This window comes from Melanerpes formicivorus, unplaced genomic scaffold, assembly GCF_026170545.1.
Source record: "Melanerpes formicivorus ecotype bairdi unplaced genomic scaffold, bMelFor1.0.p_v2 SCAF_36, whole genome shotgun sequence".
In the NCBI taxonomy this organism is placed as follows: Eukaryota; Metazoa; Chordata; class Aves; order Piciformes; family Picidae; genus Melanerpes; species Melanerpes formicivorus.
The window spans coordinates 1,131,900-1,150,122 of record NW_027142388.1 but is presented as its reverse complement, the minus strand read 5'-3'; the positions used below and the strand labels follow the sequence as shown (position 1 = coordinate 1,150,122).

The window sequence follows — 18,223 nt, the reverse complement described above, 5'->3', positions numbered from 1 at the left end:
GGATGAGGTCTGTGCATTACAACCTGTTGGTCTTGCCTGTGCAGTCAGAGCAAAAGAGAGGAGACCCTTGCAATTCCCTTGCAGCCAGCCTTCCAGTGAGCTGCTTTCCCATGCAGGGGAAACCTCCATCTAAAACAAACAACTGAAAAACTGCCCAAGACCAAACCACCACAATGTTGGGGGTTTTAATAAAGTCAGGCAGCAAAGCAGAGGTTTCCATTGCTGCTACCTGTCCTGCTCCAAACCCTCCACATCAATTCAAGCTGAAATGATTTCTTTAGAGCTGTGAGTTCAAACCATTAACAAAATCCTGCCTTAGTTTGCTGTTTCTGCTCCCCTCTTTATCTTGTCCCCAAACCAATCTCAGATGGGTTTTGACAGGAAATTGAGAGATAATTTCCCTTCTCTAAAGCTAATTATGGAACAGTTTCACCAAAAGAAAGCTCAGTATGAACACCTGCTTAAAACCAGTTTCAGCTTCTATAATCAGAGCAGTTTCAGGTCCCTCACTTCAGGGCTAAGAAATGATACCATAACTAAAAGGAGCACAGAACAGCCAGCAGAGTGAAAGCACTGCTTAGCTGAAAAATTTCAGAGCTGTAATTTGGAGAAAGTAAAAAGTCAAAAGCAGCAACTTTAAGGTCAGCAAGACCAATTCATCCAAGAGAGAAAAAACTCTCTGTTCTGGCTCTGCAATATGAGAATCCCTAATGATTGGCCAGTAGGTGACCTCAGTCCAGCGCAAACCTGTTGTGGAACAAGTGATGCACACTCACAGGTGACTGAGAGCTGAGCCCCCAGAAGTGAGCTGAAAAGGTCGGCGACTGCATGGCTCTTCCTCTGCTGAGTGTCCTCTTGTCTCAGGGCTGACAGCAGGCACTTCAAATGTCACTTGCTTCTTCAGAGGTGACAGAAAAGAACAAGGATTTTTTAAGTTCTTGCAGACAGCCTTCTGTTTCCACAGCATGGTACAAGGATCCCTCCCCTGAGTGGTGAAGGCTGTAGGCTGCCCGACACACAAAGTTTAGCAGTGTGCAACAGCTGAGAGCAGTGAGCCACAGCCCATCCCAGGCAGAGCACCACAGAAAGGAGCTGAGCTTTCCAAGGGCCTCACAGTCATACCAGCTCTCTAAACACTATTAGTAGGTCCACTGTGGTAAAATTGGGGTAAGGAGAATTAACTGAGTACTTCTGCAATGGGGCAGGCTGCACATCAGCAAACAGAACAACCAGTGACTTGAAATCCTGGGAAAGAGCTGGGAAAGCTGCCTAGGGGCAGGAAGAGTGCAACCAATACAGGCATCCCTGCCTTCCTTTCCACATGCAGGGCTGGGCTGATACTCCAAGGCAAAAGTGACAGAAGCACACTTTTGAAGGTATCAGTGGTGCTAAAGCTAAGGCAGGATTAAATGCAGCTCCTCACTTTATTCTAGAACAGAACTGAGAGACCAGTCCCTTGCTACATGCTAAGGCTTCACCTGCAATATTGCCCATGGCAGGAATTGGCCAGTTTTGAAATAGATTCATTAACAAAGGATACCAAACAGCAACACAAGTCTGAAGTCTCAGGTGGATGCAAGGATAGGGTACTTTAAACCACAGGCTAAAGTGTGCACCAGATCCAAATGAGAGCTCCAAGATAAAAACACAGAGCAGATCACGGCAGACCAGGCCTGGATGTATCAGAACAAGCACTTATCTCTTACTTTCAGCTGGTGCTGGGCTTGGAGCTGTCCATGCAGCTGTTTCCTGTTGGTGGTGTATCTCAAGGCAGGGGTTACACCTTCTCTCAGAAGGGCAGTGTGGTAAGCTCCTGCAGCATTTTCAGTGTGAACTTTCTTCTGCTGTTGCTCCCTTGCAAACCTGAGCCAAGCATCAAATACCTGCAAAACCAGGAGCAGAGAGCTGGCAGCATCAGAAAGACAGGTTGTGGGCCAGGGACTTCCCCTGCAGACAGGAGCACTTCCTCTGGGCAGTACTAGGCAGGGCTACAGCAAGAGCAGGACACCAACACAAGGACAAAGGGACAGGGATTGAAGTCAGCTGAGGTTGGCTAGGGAAAAACGTGAGTATTTTTTTACTCGGATAAGAGGATTTCATAACAGTTTTCCAGCATCCTGAAACAACACAGAGCACCCCAAAATGAAAGGGAACAGATCCAATGTGCACTCTGACTGTAGGCAGCTCTGCATGTGATCTGCAAATTCACTTGCCTGCCCCTGGCACCCCCACACCCTTACCTTTCTCTGCAACCAAAGGGACCAGTGCCACAATGCTTGTACTGTCTTCTGCTTTTCCCATTGCTGCTGCAACAGCTGGCAGGGAAAAAAATTGCACAGCAACCAGGTCAGGAGCTAACATATCCCACACCAGGAACACTAGCCAGAGCATCAACCCAGCAGGAGGTGCTGCTTGAGCCACAGCAGAATAACCTACTCAGTTCACCCACTATATGGCAAGATGTCTCCTGGGCCAGTGGAATCAAAGATCCAGAAAATATCTACACAATTTTTCTGTGGTCCTCATGTGTCAGTGGAACATGAAGGAGAGAAAGGGACAAGGGGACAATTCCTTACCCGTGTCTTCCAGCATGCGAAGGAAGCAGAGCAAAGCCTACGAGTCCTTAGCTGATCTCCCTGTCTCTGTAGCAGCTGCAAGGCAACCGAAACAGTGAGCCACCTGCAGACAAACCCCACTCACTTGAGCCAAGTGCTACTAGAGCAGAACAGGCACCAAGCAGCCTTTGCCACCATCCCTTTGTTCTGCCGAGGCCACCCTCAATATCCAAGTGCCCTACAGTGTAATCCCACTTGCAAGTAGCTGCGAACCCAGCAAGAACCACATAGATACAACCTTCCTCCTCAAGGCACAAGGCAGCCATGCTCCTCCCCACTCAGGACCACTATTGCCTTCACCAGGGGATAGATATGAACTGCTGCTCCACACCTGCAGCTTCCCACCCTGGCTTACTGCTGATCCTGCTCACCACTTTCCCAAGGCACTGCTGATGATGTCTCTTCCATTTCACCAGGTACTTCTGGAGTAGGTGCTGGTGGTGGTGCTGTACTGCCCTGTGCTGCCGAGCCCTCAGCATCAGAGACTCCCTAGTTAACTCCTTCCAGTGAAGAAAGAGGGTCTGTAAACGTGCTGTTGGAAGAAGACAAATTATCTGAGATACCAAAAGGACACAATCTGAGAGTCCCAAGTGACCAGCTATTCTTCAGACTCTTTTAGCAATACTTAACATGGGCAATACTCAGTGCAAGGGAGGATCATGAAAACACTTCAGGTACCAGTGAGCTGTGGCTTGCAAGTCTTCCCTCCTGCCAGTAATATTTTTTATTATCTTTAGGAAATGTGACTCAGAGACTTCAAGAATGTTGCTGAAGCCATGAAAATGCTTGCAGAGTTAGATAGCCTTTCAGTAGTAATCCCTGGAGAAGGACTGAGGCAGGAATTGGTAAGACTACTTGTACTGCCCTCGTAGCAGAGACTTCTCAGCTTCTCCAAATTAGTAATGGGAAATGCCTTTGAGGAAGGAAGTGTTACCATGTCTTATGTGGGTAGGGAACCAATTGAGAAGCAAAAGTCACACAAGCAACCTTCAGTAGACCACTGGAGACCCAAGTAATTCCCCATTCTATGGGGCTTAATAGACCACCCAGTCACTTCTGTAGAGATGGCACACAAGACTTCCATGTCTAAGGACTGTACACAGTTGATTGTCTTTTGAGACTTTAGGATCTGCATCAGCTCACCTATATCCAAATGTTTTCTGGCCTCCATCACAGCCACCACCTTCTGCTGATGGCAACGTGTTTGCAGCAGGGCAGCTTGTCTCCACTGCAACAACACCTACAGAGAAAGAGCAAGCAAGAAGAGGATGCAGACTGCAATGTTCTTTGGAAGGAGAAGCCATGTACTCCACTTTGCTGCCACCACAACCACTTCCAAGTAAGTGGTTGGCTTTTTTCAGGTAAGGCTCAGCAAGACAGTGCATAGTGCCTACAAATAAAACACAGCAGCATTTCAGAGAGTCCCTCTGGCAATTTTTAAGGCATTCTTCTCTTCCATCCATCTATGCCCTGTCCCAAGGTAACACTAGTACATTGTATCATACTACTGGCTTTCCATTCCTTCAAGGAAATGGGGAGAAACAAAGGAGAGGAAGAGGACATGAGCTCACTTAGAGTAAGAGTGTTTTCGAGACACCTGTAAAAACAAGATGGGACTCCCACTTTTGACATCTTAGCAGTGGTTCTTGGATTAAGTTTTTAATTCTTCTAATTGCTCTACCTGACTCCTGCCTGAACTAGCACCTGTACTCAGGCCTTGGTATCTGCTGTAGGAAGCCTACCTTGGCCAGGACTGCTCTTCTGTAGTGCTCATCTGCCTTAGCTTCATACATAAGAGCAAGGGTGTTTTTTCTCCAGGTATGTAGAATTTGTCTGAAGCCAAAATGCATTAAAGAAAAGAAAAACAACAAACAAGAATTAGTAAGAATGATTCTCACTTGTTCATTTGGCATCTTCCCACTCACAGGTAAATCAAACCACAACTCTCAAACTCAGTCATGCAAATCAGCTTATGCCCCTTCAGGTCTGTGCTGAAGGGAATGCAGTGCTTTGGCAGAACACACCCTTAAATCTAGCACCTTGAGCTGAGCCAGACAAGCTCTGCAAGTGATTCAAGTTGTACAGCATTAAACCAAATGAGGGAGCTAAAATTAAAGCAGCTACAACCAATCCAAAGTGACATCATCTTTAATTGCTCTCCTCGCTACAATGCAAGACAACCTCTACATCTTCCAGGCTGCTTTAGTATCACAGCAGTCAGAACCCATGCACTGCAGGCAGTGGTACAGTTTGCTGTCTGCTGTCGCTAAAACAAACTAAACAAAGATTAAAAGAGTTGAAGCAAAACAGATGGCAATGCAGGACTTTTTAGCTGGAAGACCTGCACAGAAACAGCAATGCACAGGAGTCCATTCCAGCACTACACACTCCAAATCTCCCAGAGGTGTGGTGCAGTGGCTGCCCTGCACAAGGGAACTCGGGCTTACCGCAGCAGGAGCCTGCTGTGGTGCTGCTCCCGTTCAGCTGCTTGCTGCAGAATACACTGGATTGTACCTTGGTAACTCTGCAAAAGAAGCAGCAGCAGGTAAAATTCCCTCAATTGCCAAGAGCTCTGAAGAGAGGAGACACTGCCAACTCCTAATAGCAATTTAGGCTATAGTAGACATTATTATTACCTAAGAAGACACTTAGTGTGTAAGTGCCTAGAGTGATAGTGTGGCAGCTCTTCATTCAGTTCTCACTGAAACACTGAAGTGCACCCAGACAGGTCCCTCCAAGCAAATGGCATTGCCACCTACCTTCCAGGCTGCCAGGGTCCTGCCCAGTAATGTGTGTTGATAGTGCACATCTGCTTGCACCAGCTTCCTCCACTTCTCACGCTGATGTCCCACGTACTAGGAGGGGGGAAGAAAACAAAAAAAAAGAGCTATATACACACGAGGGAGTGAAAACAGAGCATGGCAGAGAGCAGAGAGAAAAGGACCACCTGGGAAGGAAGGAGAGCTTAGGAATGACCAGAGTTTAAAATAAATAATTTCTAGCCACACAGCTACAAGCAGTCTAAATATAAAAAGGATTCAAGCTCTTCTCCATCTGTTAACTCTCTCACCTTCCTCCACTTGTTCCACATCTGCTGCAGACACTTAGAATTGTGAAATCTTAAGGCCTGCATCTCCTTGAGTCTCCTGTAGGAAAAAGAAACAAATGTAATACACATTACTGCACAGACTTGAGTTCACATTTGTTACTTTCAGCAAGTTATTTACTGCAAAACAAGTTGTAGATTCCAGAGCACAAATAAGGAGCCAGAATCATCATGAATTAAATGCAGCTTTGTCCAAAGCAGGCCACCACAGGGCCAATCCAAGTCACTCTCCTTTATAAAAATCTTCTTACACTGTAATTCTCTCCTGAGTGTTTTGCTTCCAGAGGCAGAAAGCCTTTAGCAGCAGCAGGTTACTGTAATGATCCCTTGCACGAACCAAGCCCTCTCGCTCCTCCAGACGTGCAGCTGTTCTCCCACGCCACAAGCACCAGAAGTGGCGCAACAGCTGCCTGTCAGAATGCAGTACAGCCTGCCATGGAAAGAAGGTGGCAGTGAATTCAGGACAGAAGAGTCACAAACAACAGAAGACAGTTCCTTGACCATGACATGCACAGAACTGTCTATTGTTTGCTGTCCTCTTATCACACTGAACAGCAATGGACACATCAAAGCGCCTCTGCTGTGAGTTCTGGGAACTTGATTTGCATGCATCTGTATGCATGCAGGTAGACAACTGTTACCAGAGAACAGCAGGCCACAGAGAGGAAAACCACAAGCTGGCAGGTAGCATGTGAAAGGTTCCCAAGAAACAAACTCCTGAAACCAATCCTGTTGAATTTGCAAGAACTGATAATCTCAGAACACCAAGAGTCTGCCCTATCTGCACAGGGCCACGCACACACTACCACCAACTACAAGTTGTATAACTCTGACCACACAGAAGGGGGCAGTGGCTGCTCCACGTAAAGACTGCAGGATTATACACACACCTTAGGAAATGAAGGACCCCTTAGAGAACTTTAGGGACACCGACCCAGAAGCAGTTAGTTTGTCGGTACAGCCCTGCACCTCTTGCATGGGTTCAGTCTGGCTCTTTATTACTATTTCAACCAGGTAATTATGAAACAGTTTGAGAGAGAGCACACACACGTTTACTGGGCGAGGGAGTAAGTGAATGAACTGTGAATAGCTATCCTCTATTAATAACAACTTGATTCTATTATTAATAGACAGCTTGACTTGAAAAAGGTGATTAGTAAATATTGGTTGTAATTGGTTTCCCCAGCTTTAACCCTGATGAGGGAAAAGGCAGCTTACAACACCCAAGTCCATTGCATGCTATCTCATATTCATACACAGGGACTAAGGAATCATCCCCTTTCTGTCTCAAGCAAGGCAAACAGTTACCCTTACCTTCCTCTTCCCCATTCTGTACTCTTGCAGCTTGCCAGCCTTCAGCAACCACGTGTCAAATACCTGTCTCATCAACACCCTCCTGCAAGCAAAAAGGGAGAATGGCAGCACAGAACTCCTTCACCAAAAGAGACCAGTGCATGAAAGTCAGAAGACCAGTCCATCTATGGCCCCAGCACTCACAGAAAATGTAAAAGCAATTAGCATCAGGATGGTCATGCCTCCACAGGTATACTGGAATTGAAAAGACAGCCAGGGCTCACAGATTCCACATCACACAAACTGCCTACCTGTAGCGGGCATGAGCCACTGAAGTCAAGGCCTGCTGCTGTTCTTCCTCCTTCTCTTCCAAACGGGACTTCCAGCGGCTCCAGCACTTCTGCAGCAGCTAAAACAAATCATGAGAAGCACAGACAAAGGGGGAGAAGAGAGAAAAGAAAGAAATTATAAATGTCCTAATGGAACTGCACACTGCCTTGGCTGCCTCATACAACTTGCTCTACAGCCTGCTGTGAATTTCTCTGGTAAAAGTCCCTGTGAACCCAGAACAGGAAGCTACCACACCTTGTCTACAGCTGCTGGTTGGCTCACACAGGAGACTGCCTGTGGCCACGAGCAAGAAGGCATTATGTAGCACAGCTTAGGTAGGACTCACTGTCACTTGGTGCTGACGGACTGACAGGTTTCTTCTCATTTGCTGCAGACGAGCACTCACCATATTCTGATAGAGACCCCTGAGCCCCAGTTTCTGTAACAACAGGAAACACAACTTGCCTGCAATCCAAATCACCAAGTACTGAGCAGTTTAGAACAGGTCGCTCCTTACAGATCATCTGTGTGTGATGCTACCCCTTGCAACAGCTAAGAACTTGTCACACAAGCCATGCACCCACTTCCTCTCACAGATTATCAGTTCTCCAGCTAAACTAAAATTCCCTTCCACTTTCCCAGGGTTCTATTGTGAGACATCCAACTCCTAATTCAGCTATCAACATCACTACCCACATCCTTTCCCAATCCACCTCCTCATAACTTGCTCCTTATTAAAAACAGGAAAGATCCACTTCCTTTTTAGGTCTCCTCTACACAAGGTCTTATGCATTACTGGAGTGAGGAAAAAATAATTCTTGTAGCAAAAGAGTGTAAGCAAACAGAAACCTTTGGGGTGGAGGTGGGAATAAATACATTTAAAAAAACCAAGGTAAAATAAAGGGGGGAAATGCAGTGCCCTGGTGAAATGGGTGGGAAGCATCGTAGCCTGATACCATCGAGATTAATCTGCTGCTTCACCAGTTTTCCAGTTGGAGGAGCAACTGTTTTGTTGAGCAGCACAGTTTCCCCACTCAGCTAGCACATTTCACAATAGCTGGAATTTAGCAGTCTGATCCAAACTCATCATGGCAGAAAATGGGGCATCCCCCACTTACCACCCCCCCCCCCCCACTGCTGTTAGTATTGAAGGCACTCCCCCAGTTCCCTCCACAGCCTCTTCCACCCAGTGCACAGCAGCATTCTTACCAACAGATGATGCCTGTAGTGGTCTTCAGCCAGCTGACACTGTCGAGTCTCTTCCACACACAGCACAACATCTGTCACTGAGTTAAAGTACATTTCACTCAGAGATACCCATACCCTTCTCCCACAGATGGGCACCAGGTCTCCACCTAAATTTGTTTCCACATTTGAACTGCCAGCACTGTTACCTCTGCAAGTTTTGATTACAGTCAAGTTTTTACTTTTTTTTTTAATTACAATAAATTTCTGATTCACTGTTAAATAAGGAATTCCTCCTCAACCTTACATTACCTTCTGCAGGCCCTTAGCTGTCAACAAACTAACATAGTGTCTCTGAAGGGGTTTTGCTAGTTGTTAGCACAACCTTACATCCTTCTTTCTAATACTAACACGTTTGCTGTCACTCACACTACTGCACAGCAGTCCTGCTTATGAATCAGATCTTTCCCTTACAGGAATGATTTTGCCTGTCCCTGGCAGGAACTAAATAGAGCTTGGATACAATGCTTCCAGGGGGCAAAGGCTCTCCACAAGGCAATCCTTGCTGCGAAGTGTTTCATGTCCTCTTGGTGAGCACGCATTCTCCTCCTATACTCCCATGACAGGCACCAAGCGGAGAAACACTGCCAGGCTAACCTGCTGCGGTGGTGCTCTTGGGCCAGCTCTAGGAAACAAACACAAATTATTCAGGGCTTATGCCATCCTGGGCTCATTTTGACCAGATGAGATTTATGTCACTGGTTCTAAAGTGACAATTGCCCTAGCACTGAAAAATGGGAGTATAAATTCACAGTCACCCTCAGCTATGGAACCAGTCTTCCTGACAGCTCAGTATATAACCCTAGCTAGGCAGGCCTGTGACTGTACAGTCCACATTGGATCTCATCACATGCTGAGCAAACATAAACATCGCAGCACCTTCTAGAAAACAAAAGCATCACAGTGCCCTAAGCAAAGGGGCTGAGCCCTATTCTATCCTAACTCACCATTCTGAAGCTTCTTTGCTTTCTGCAGGTTTAAGTAGCCCAGCCATGCTTCCATGCATCTCTTCAGTTCCCAGCACCGATGGTGAGTTACTGCCCTCATCTCCTTCTGCTTGTCCTTCTGTCTGTGTAAGTACAGCTCTCGCCATTGCAGCCAAGCCTGACAGCAATTGGGGGGGGGGGGGGGGGAGGGGCAGTAAGAGGACAAAAAAACAGACAAGGTTAAGGAAACAGAACAAAGAAGAGAAGATGAAGAGCACCAGCAACAGGAAGCTCCAAGTGAGATCCAGACGTGAAAGCCACGAACAATGAGGTCCCTCCCCATAAAAGGGAAAAATCCCCCTCCAAAACAAATGCCAAAGGAATGTCAGTGTGGCCAGAAAAGGTCAAAGACAAAGAATGCCAATAAACTTTTTTTTTGGGGGGGATACCTACACACTTTTTTTACCTCTTATTTACCTGTAGCTAGTTTCTCTAGTGGAGAGAACTCTGATACATTCACTATCATCAAGAATTGTACATGACAGCAACAATTCATTTGGACAGTCTGCTTCCTAGCAAATATAAGACATGGATCCAGCTTGCTTTGCCTAGATTTCTTGCCAAAAAATTGCTCTTGTAATAAAATGTTTACTTTCTTTGTAAAATCGCAGAATATCCCAAGTTGGAAGGGACCCATAAGGATCACCAAGTTCAACTCCCTGCTTCCCACAGGACTACTTAAAACTAAACCCCATCATCAAGATGCTTCTTGAACTCTGACAGGCTTGGTGCTGTGCCCACTTCTCTGGGGATCCTATCATTCACTGAGAGAGTAGTCAGTCACTGCAATCTTTTCCTAATGTCCAGCCTGAACTTCCCCTCACACAGCTTCACTCCATTATGTTCATCCATCATAAGGACTGCACTTTGCAAAGCAAATGAGAACAGAGCCTATTTTTTATTAGTCTGAACTTGAGTCACACGTGTGTACAACTGAAAATGCTAGTAATGGGTGCAGCTGAAGCTCCTGGGACTTACTCGAATTTGCAGGCTCTGGGCCCAATGCTGCAGAGCCAAAACATCCATTTTACGCCCAGCACAGCTCTGCTGGTGTCGTCTTCTCCATACTGCCCAGGGTATGCTGCCAAAACAATGTTGAATGCATCAAAACAATAAATAAAAATTGAACATGGAACAAAGTCACTGTAGGACGCCAGCAGAACACGGGTGAACGCCGTGGCCTGTGCTCAGTGCCCCTCTGCCGGTTTCCATGCTTACCGCAAGCAGCTTCTCTCCCTGAAGGCCAGCGCCACCCTCTGCATCCCATGCTTCGTCCTTTGGACACCGACATACGCCAGCCAGCACTGCCAGGTCCTGAGCAACGCTTGCTTCTTTGCTGTGCAGAACAAACGGGTCACAGCGTTTGCAAACATAAACGCATGAACCTGGCAGGTTTTATCCAGCCCCTAACACTACTTGTCCCCCACCGCCAGTCCCTTCAGCCCGCACAGACACCTCATGGGAGACCCTGAGACGACAGCGGCCAGCGGAGCGGCAGATCGCCCATCCGCCCTGGCTGCGGGTGTCACACCCACAGGAACCTCTGAAAAGCGGGCAGCACCGTGCCGCTTGTTCAGAGCAGCGTGAACGATCAGACAATGGCGCTGCTTTGTCCTCGGCACTTACAGTGTATAGAGCTGGATACCAACACTCCGCACAGCAGCTTTCCTGGGCAACAACTACAGCCTTTTCTTTGGCTCGTTTGGGGAAAAAAAAGTTCATCAGGTTCACTAGTGGCTTTTCAGGAGTCACTCTCTACTACAAGCACAGAAATCAACCAGCACCAAGCCCAGTTTATTTAGCAGGCTGGTGATGCAGCTCAAACCAGAAGTGATGTCACCAGCTCCAGTTTACCACTGGGTGCAGGGCACTGCACTTTCTCCTCAGAGCAGTCTGCGTTGGCAGAACTGACACTGCTGAAGCAAAGTTACTAGAAAGTAACATGACTGATTTGATCACACTTCACACACTAAAACAAGCACTTTAAAAAACAAATTTCCTTGTGATTGGGGAATTGAGCATTAACCTACCTTAAAACAGGCCACGTTTTCTCTTGGTAACACACTGCTGCTTCTCTAAGCACTCTGGCCTCACCCAGCAAAAGGAAATCTAGGGAGCCTACCAGTTTGTTACCAAAGGTGCCACTCCCTGTTATATTCCAAGGCTACAGCCATACATGAGAACACCAGATAACTTCTGTTGCAAATCAACACAGAACAAGCCCATAGTATCATCTTTAAAAGAGATATCTGCCCCTTTAGGGAAACAGATACTCCCTTAGACCAAAAGAAGCTGCAACCAAGACAGACAACTTCACCAGCAGAATACATCCACTGTAGAACAAAATCTACACAGAAAGACTAGAGGCACTTCAAAAGCTTGGGCCTCTTTTCAATCACAAGGCACAAGCTGAAGGAATAAGGAACACAGATAAAATAATACCACAGGGAATTTAGTAATTTCTGTAGCCACAGTTGATAGAGAATTCCTGTAACACATTATACAAAAATTATCTGTTTGAACACATATTGTGAGAAACTAAAAAAGCAAAACAAACCAACCACCAACCAAGCTACCCCCAAAATCCAAACAAGGCAATCCAGAACAGATGGAGAGGCCCTTAAGCTCATTCGCTGGCATCCCTAAATAACCACATAGCTACACAGCAGTGCATCAGCCAGAACCCCCCTGCCAGCTTTTAGACAGACAACCATCTGTACTTAAAAGCATTACACCTCCCGGGGAAGGGAGGTCACTCTGCAAACATTGACAAGGGACAGAGACTGTGTAATTATTTCCCTTGGAAACTCCCATCTCAGAATGTCCCCCAATAAGGGTAGTTACCATCACTTCACTCACCATGAGACTCAGCAATGGAATATTTGTTCCCCTTTTCTTGCTGCTGGCATACATAGGCTCTCCAGGCCTTGAAAACCAATTTAGGGAGTAGATGGCTGGGGGGAAAACAAACAAACAAACAAAGAAAAAAGAATGCCATTACTGAAATAGCTCCCAGTGTCTAGAAGGAAGATTCTTTTAAGATCAGTTGCACTGTAAATATGTGTTGGATAGGAAATTTTTACTTCATCCTAAGAAAACAGCAACAAAAAGACAAAAGAGGGGAAAACCCTTATAAAACTAACCTCTTGGCCTAGAGGTACTGCTGATGTACCTTGCTTGCTGGTATTAGTTCCTTCAGAACCTAAGAAAGTTTCTCCTACTGCTATACACATATAGTACCAGGAAGTCCTTTCACAAACCTGTCATGGCTGGCTGCTCTGAGGCTGAGCTTCCTTTCTCTGCTAGCAGTCCACCACTCCTTCCATTCTCCAAAGGTTTTCTGAAGGATCTTCTGGTCATAAAAACATCTAAATGGTCGAAAGATTTGGACATGGGAAATTTCATACAGTTTTGTATCTGTCTTGGCCACAAATCTGTTTTAATGAAGATTACAATACCTCTTTTCCAGCCTTGTCTGATCAGCCTAACGGCCTCTAATGGCATTTAGAAACCACCACCCTGCTGTGAGATTTCATTCCAATACTCTGTGAAGTATGGCAAGAAGCAAGCAGCTGTCTGTAAATACTCCACCAAAAGCCAAGGAAAACTAACAGACTTGCCAACTATCAGAATGCCAGCTGACCAGACCTACAAAAACCTCCCCTCTTTTACCCTCAGCTCTGTGTTCTGCTCCAACACCCAGCACCAGCTGGTAACAATGCACGTGTTGTCCTTGCTGATTCTGTTCTTTAACTCAAAATATCTTAGGTATACATAGGAAATCCATACAAAAGCCATTTCAGACTGCACAATGCTTTGGCATTTCCACTGTGTTCTTTAAAATCTTCCCAAAGAACACATGAACAGGCTTAAGAATTCTTCCAGCTAGCTGTGCATCATCTGTACTAAAAAGGAAGGTGTTCATCTGCTCATGTACCGTCCCTTCCAATGGATGCTAAGCCATGCACAGAATGGATTCACAAGTCACAGAGGACCTTCAAATTCTTCCACCTCAGTAGAAGCTTTAATTAACAGATACCAAGTAAGAAGAGATGCTACAGTTCAGCTGAATTGTGAACAACAGAAAATTCAAATACAGGAGAGTCTGCATGAGGGAATGAGAACTTTGACCACCTAACTAAAAATAATGGTCATAATCTAATATTTCAAGCATATTTTTTTTTAATTTTGAAATAGTGTCTCAAATATTCTTCCATGTGGCCAAGATGAGCCAAGAACTGGAAAGTCTGATCAGCTGGAGTATGAATGCTTTCAAAGAATTTATCACCACTTTCTCCTTGTGATAGAAGGAAAACAGAAGGAGCCATGAGAACACAAGCTAACAAACACACAAGCTTTGCTCACAACTATCCTACTGGCTCAATGAAATTGGTCATGTGCATAATAACAAAAGGATTAGGGCCAGTGCACCTAGAGGCCTCTCAGAAAAGCACAATACACAGCTACCTACCCCGAGCCAAGTTGCATTCCCAGCACTCAAGCAGAAAAGGAAAACAACAAAAAAATAAATGTGCTGTACTGTTTGTTGGGTTTTTTTATGCAGTGCATTAAGAGAGCATTGCAAACAAAAGCTATGGAGAACTGGGGACTCTTAAACCTAAAAAGGCCATTAATTATTGCTTATGTTCCTTGCTGAGCTTTATAAGACATATTTTCACTCATCCTCCTGAAAAAATAATCAATCATTGTCCTGAATTTCCAGAGACAAAGCAGTGCACGTTGAGTACATGGGAGAGGCAGGGTGGTAAGGGTCACAGTACAGCTTGTTTGCCAAGCAAAACAGACACAGTATATTTGATACTGTACAACAAAACTGGAGAATGTAGGGCACTATCTTCTGACTGTAACAAACGCAGGTCTTCCTACTGGGAACTGCTTCAGTCCCCAAGGGCCTGGCCAAACAAGAACCAACAGGCAAATTAAAGCAGAACCAGGCAAGAGAATCCAAGTGTTGGTTTTCAGCAGCTGACAGAACACTAAACCCAGAAATGCATCAGGTACTTCAGCCAGACAGACAGAAAGCACATGTAGATACACATTAAGAACTGTGCAAACAGTAAAATGAGCTGAATTTCTCATTATAACTTTGAAAAACCATTCCATTTAAAGCAGGTAGCACAATCATACCCCATCATTATATGTACAGCTCAACTTTATCAAGACAACCACAACTCCTATGAATTTGTTTACTTTAACCATAACTATTAAACTAAAAGCAGAAGCAAGAAGGGTAGTCAAAGGAAACCTTCAAGTCATCTCAAAATACATCCAAACATTTTCTTGGCAGTCAGTGCTCTCTTAGCCTGATGGAACAGCACTAAAACTTCAAACACAAACAAACCAACCTCAAAAACAACCCTGCCCTTGATTTGTGTCATTTTATATACCTGGCTATGGAAGGGAGAACTTCTCCAAATGTCTTTTTTGCCCACAGAAAGAAGAATTTCCTTGCTAGGTATCTGGAAATAAGGCAAAGTTAGTTAGTTAGTTGTCTTTGTACTCTTCCTCTGTAATTCCCAGGCAGCAGAAAAATAGGAACTTCTATGCCAGTTTCACAGCTAAGGATCTGGCCTTCAGAGATCAATGCACATACAAAATATTTACACCCTGACATTAGTACCTGTAACAGGACTGTTCACTAAATATAAATAGAGGCTCAAGGATGACTGCAAGACTTGAACTGGGACATATTTCTCTAGGAACTCTAGGTAGCTGAAAACATTTTTATATCTGAATGTTCTATCATAATCTCACCAAAGTTGGTTTTGTGATGAGTTTGGGGGTGGTGTGTTTGCTTGTTGTTTTGGGGGGTTTTGTTTTCTTTTTAAAAGAAACACCTTATGGTTAATAATGTTGCACAGAGACCAATAGGCCTACATATAAGAATAACTCAACTTTGTTCTGTCCCAAAGAATGCTCAAGGTGCCATAATTTTTTAACAATTAAAATGCAGCTAAGATCTTTAACAAGGTAGCATTTTGTTATTGCTTACCTGCTTCTGTACTGCTCCATTTTGCTGTAGTTCCAAGCCTGCACCAAACAAATGCACCCTCTGCTCTGCAATGTTATTTACTAGCTCTGGACAAAGAATAAATTGGCTCATGTTATTTATGATGAATCCAGCAAACGGATCTATGCTGAATGCAGTTTGCATTTTAACAACGACAGGAATTCCACCTGCTTCACCTGCACACAGAGAGCCTAAGGCAACTCTAGATGTTTAACATAGAAAGCATCTGTCTGCACACTCACTGCCCTGCTGAGTTGAATGATACTGTGTTCATGTTATCTCTTGGTAATTAAATCAAAACCATTTGAATCTTGAGAGCAACTGCACCTAACTCAACAAAGCTCTCTTAGAATGATGCTATATAGAGACGAACCTCAGTTACATTCCCTTATTCAGAAATAAAGTAATAATCAAGGGTGACAAAATCAGTATCTAATCAAACTGACCCTTTTCACCTTTTTTTTTTAAGGTTACTAAGCTTCTCTCCCTTCCCAAGCACAAGAAAATTAAGAAAATTAATTCCACCTCCTCCAGTGAGAACTTCTGTACACACAGAACCTTCTACTTGCTAAAGGTCTCAGAAAGTAAGACACTGTGCAAGCACTTAACACTCATGACCAGCGATCTCCTAAGCGTGAGATCTAAAGGGGATGTTTCTATAAGCAAGTTTATGGTGCGACAGGAAAAACATCAAACAAAAACTTACTGTAGTAAATCTGCCTGCACCAAACTGCTGTCGGCAGAAGGGAATTACAATCTGAACGCTTTTTGTGCTTATGGACAATCACACGGAGATACTCCAGAGCTCTGCCTGGAGGCACTGGAGGCCACGGTGCCGGTCTCCCGAGCAATCCCACGAACTGATCCTGCTGGCTCTCGCCTCTCTGAAGGCTCTACAGACCCCGCAGCGCCTCCCTCCCTCCCGGCCGTTTGGCCGAAGTTAGTTCCGCACGGGGTATCGACACCCTGCCCCTCACCGGGACGTTCTCGCTGGCGCCCGCACAGCCCCGGCTGCCTTCACAAGCAGCGTCCGAGGGGAGGGAGCTGCAGCGTCTACAGTGACCGTAACCAAAGCACCCGCGCCCCGCTGTCCTCACGGCGGGACGGGACACGCCCCACCCACCACCACCGAGGAGCAGCGTGCTGTCCACACCTCTCGGAGGTGGAGAGGCAGCGCCCCGCGGCGGAAGGGAGGCTTACGGCCCGCCTGCAGCGCTGCCGGCTCTGTGCAATGCCCCCGCACCGGTCGAGACTGGTCCAGCCATAGGCCCTCGGGACGACAAGCACTGCAAGTAGAGAAAAACCCCGTATTTTGCCACGTCTGTGTCTGTGGCAGCATCTACCAGAGACGCGCCTCCAGGAGCCAGCAGAAGAGCTCCCGCTAGCAGAACAGCGCGCACAGAAGCCGCACTGAGCACAGCAGCAGAGAGCGGCTGGATGACAGCCCGCCGGGGCCGCCCACTGACAGCACTGACAGCTCGCGGCCCACTGGCTGCTCTCCAACCTCGGTGCATGTTGAAAAAGCAAGCTCACTAGCAATGGCTGCAATGCTTACTTCTAACACAGCACTTTGCTGTTTGAGAGAACGAGAGGAAAGGCCGTTTTTTTAATGGTGGTATTCCACGTCATTAGAGAGCAGGGAAGAGAACACTTTATTCACCAGATCCTGACAGCACTTCCTTGCTCCTGCACTGACCTCTCTGGCCAAGGAGTTTGGCAAAGCAGGGCCGTTTTGTGTGGTCGCAGGGACTGGGGTGCTGCTCCCCAACAGTGCCAGAGTCTTGCTCACTAACTCCTGAAGCCCATGACAGAAACAATTTCTGTTCCTTATTGGCAACAGCTAAAGACATCACGAACCTCTGCGTAGGCTGCTCTGCTCACTACATCGATTCACCTCCTGCTGTCCCGTGGAAATGCCGAATTTCGGTTTTGAAGATGGATAGAGGGTGTTTTAAAACACACACAAATGACAGGGCAGTGTGCGGGGGGGCACCGGAATTTGCCGTTCGCGTTCCTGTTGGTCCCTCAGCACCGCAGGCTCCGCGCGAAGGGGCTGAGGGCAGGTTCGGGCAGCAGAGGGAGGCCCTGTCAGACCTCCTCTCACTGTCTCGCGGGGAACGCACGAAGGTGCTCGGCTCCAGACGGGCGCTGTCAGGGAGAATTCCCCCAGCCCGTGGATTACGCCGCGTTACGAGTAAGGGGTGAGTCCAGCGAAGGCGCGAACGAAGCTGTCAGCCGCGCCGCCCTGCATCGCCGTTGGTGTCGGGCTCGGTCCGAAGCGCTGAAGGGGCCGCGCGCGCCCTGCCGCTTCCCGCCCTTTCATCCTGCGCTTTCCCTACAGCCGCGGGCCCGCCCGCCGCAGGATCTGCCCTGTCGCCTCTGCCGCCCGGCGTCCCGCACCCGGCACAAGGCGCGCACCACGTCCCGCCGCCACTGTTCCCGGCCGCCACCTCCCTCGCAGGGCTGCCCGGCGAGAGTGCCTGCGGGCCCTCGGGGGCCCCGGGGGTTTTCCTCACCCACCGCAGGGCCTGCAAAGTGAGACGCCGTCTCGGAGGGCTAGATCGCAGCGCGGAACAGGGCACCGGGGAGCGCGGGGGGGCACAACCCGCCACTGCCG

At 46.8% G+C, this 18,223-nt stretch overlaps 1 protein-coding gene across 5 annotated transcripts in view; it reads right to left on the bottom strand.

Annotated features, from left to right (window-relative positions):
* Positions 1–18,199, bottom strand: part of SFI1 (SFI1 centrin binding protein) — a 28,914-nt gene extending 10,715 nt beyond the window's left edge. For 2 of the 5 annotated variants that reach the window (XR_010989596.1, XM_068157201.1), the window contains exons 1-25: positions 17,464–18,196; positions 16,760–16,892; positions 15,589–15,674; positions 14,984–15,055; positions 12,836–12,943; positions 12,435–12,529; positions 10,794–10,911; positions 10,554–10,656; positions 9,537–9,693; positions 9,053–9,214; positions 8,554–8,624; positions 7,691–7,783; positions 7,326–7,423; positions 7,036–7,117; positions 5,973–6,151; positions 5,686–5,761; positions 5,375–5,470; positions 5,063–5,139; positions 4,358–4,448; positions 3,759–3,855; positions 2,987–3,147; positions 2,577–2,651; positions 2,241–2,315; positions 1,707–1,883; positions 777–898 (exon numbers count right to left, since the gene is read on the bottom strand). Coding sequence is in view for 3 of the 5 variants with exons in the window: in XM_068157201.1 (XP_068013302.1) it covers positions 777–898; positions 1,707–1,883; positions 2,241–2,315; positions 2,577–2,651; positions 2,987–3,147; positions 3,759–3,855; positions 4,358–4,448; positions 5,063–5,139; positions 5,375–5,470; positions 5,686–5,761; positions 5,973–6,151; positions 7,036–7,117; positions 7,326–7,423; positions 7,691–7,783; positions 8,554–8,624; positions 9,053–9,214; positions 9,537–9,693; positions 10,554–10,656; positions 10,794–10,911; positions 12,435–12,529; positions 12,836–12,943; positions 14,984–15,055; positions 15,589–15,608 (2,405 nt within the window). In the remaining 2 variants the exon portion in view is untranslated. Of the gene's footprint in view, positions 1–776; positions 899–1,706; positions 1,884–2,240; positions 2,316–2,576; positions 2,652–2,986; positions 3,148–3,758; positions 3,856–4,357; positions 4,449–5,062; positions 5,140–5,374; positions 5,471–5,685; positions 5,762–5,972; positions 6,152–7,035; positions 7,118–7,325; positions 7,424–7,690; positions 7,784–8,553; positions 8,625–9,052; positions 9,215–9,536; positions 9,694–10,553; positions 10,657–10,793; positions 10,912–12,434; positions 12,530–12,835; positions 12,944–14,983; positions 15,056–15,588; positions 15,675–16,312; positions 16,722–16,759; positions 16,893–17,463 lie in introns of those variants that run through there. The other 3 variants (XR_010989597.1, XM_068157202.1, XM_068157203.1) reach the window with 3 other exon arrangements.
* Between the last annotated feature and the right edge of the window lie 24 nt (positions 18,200–18,223).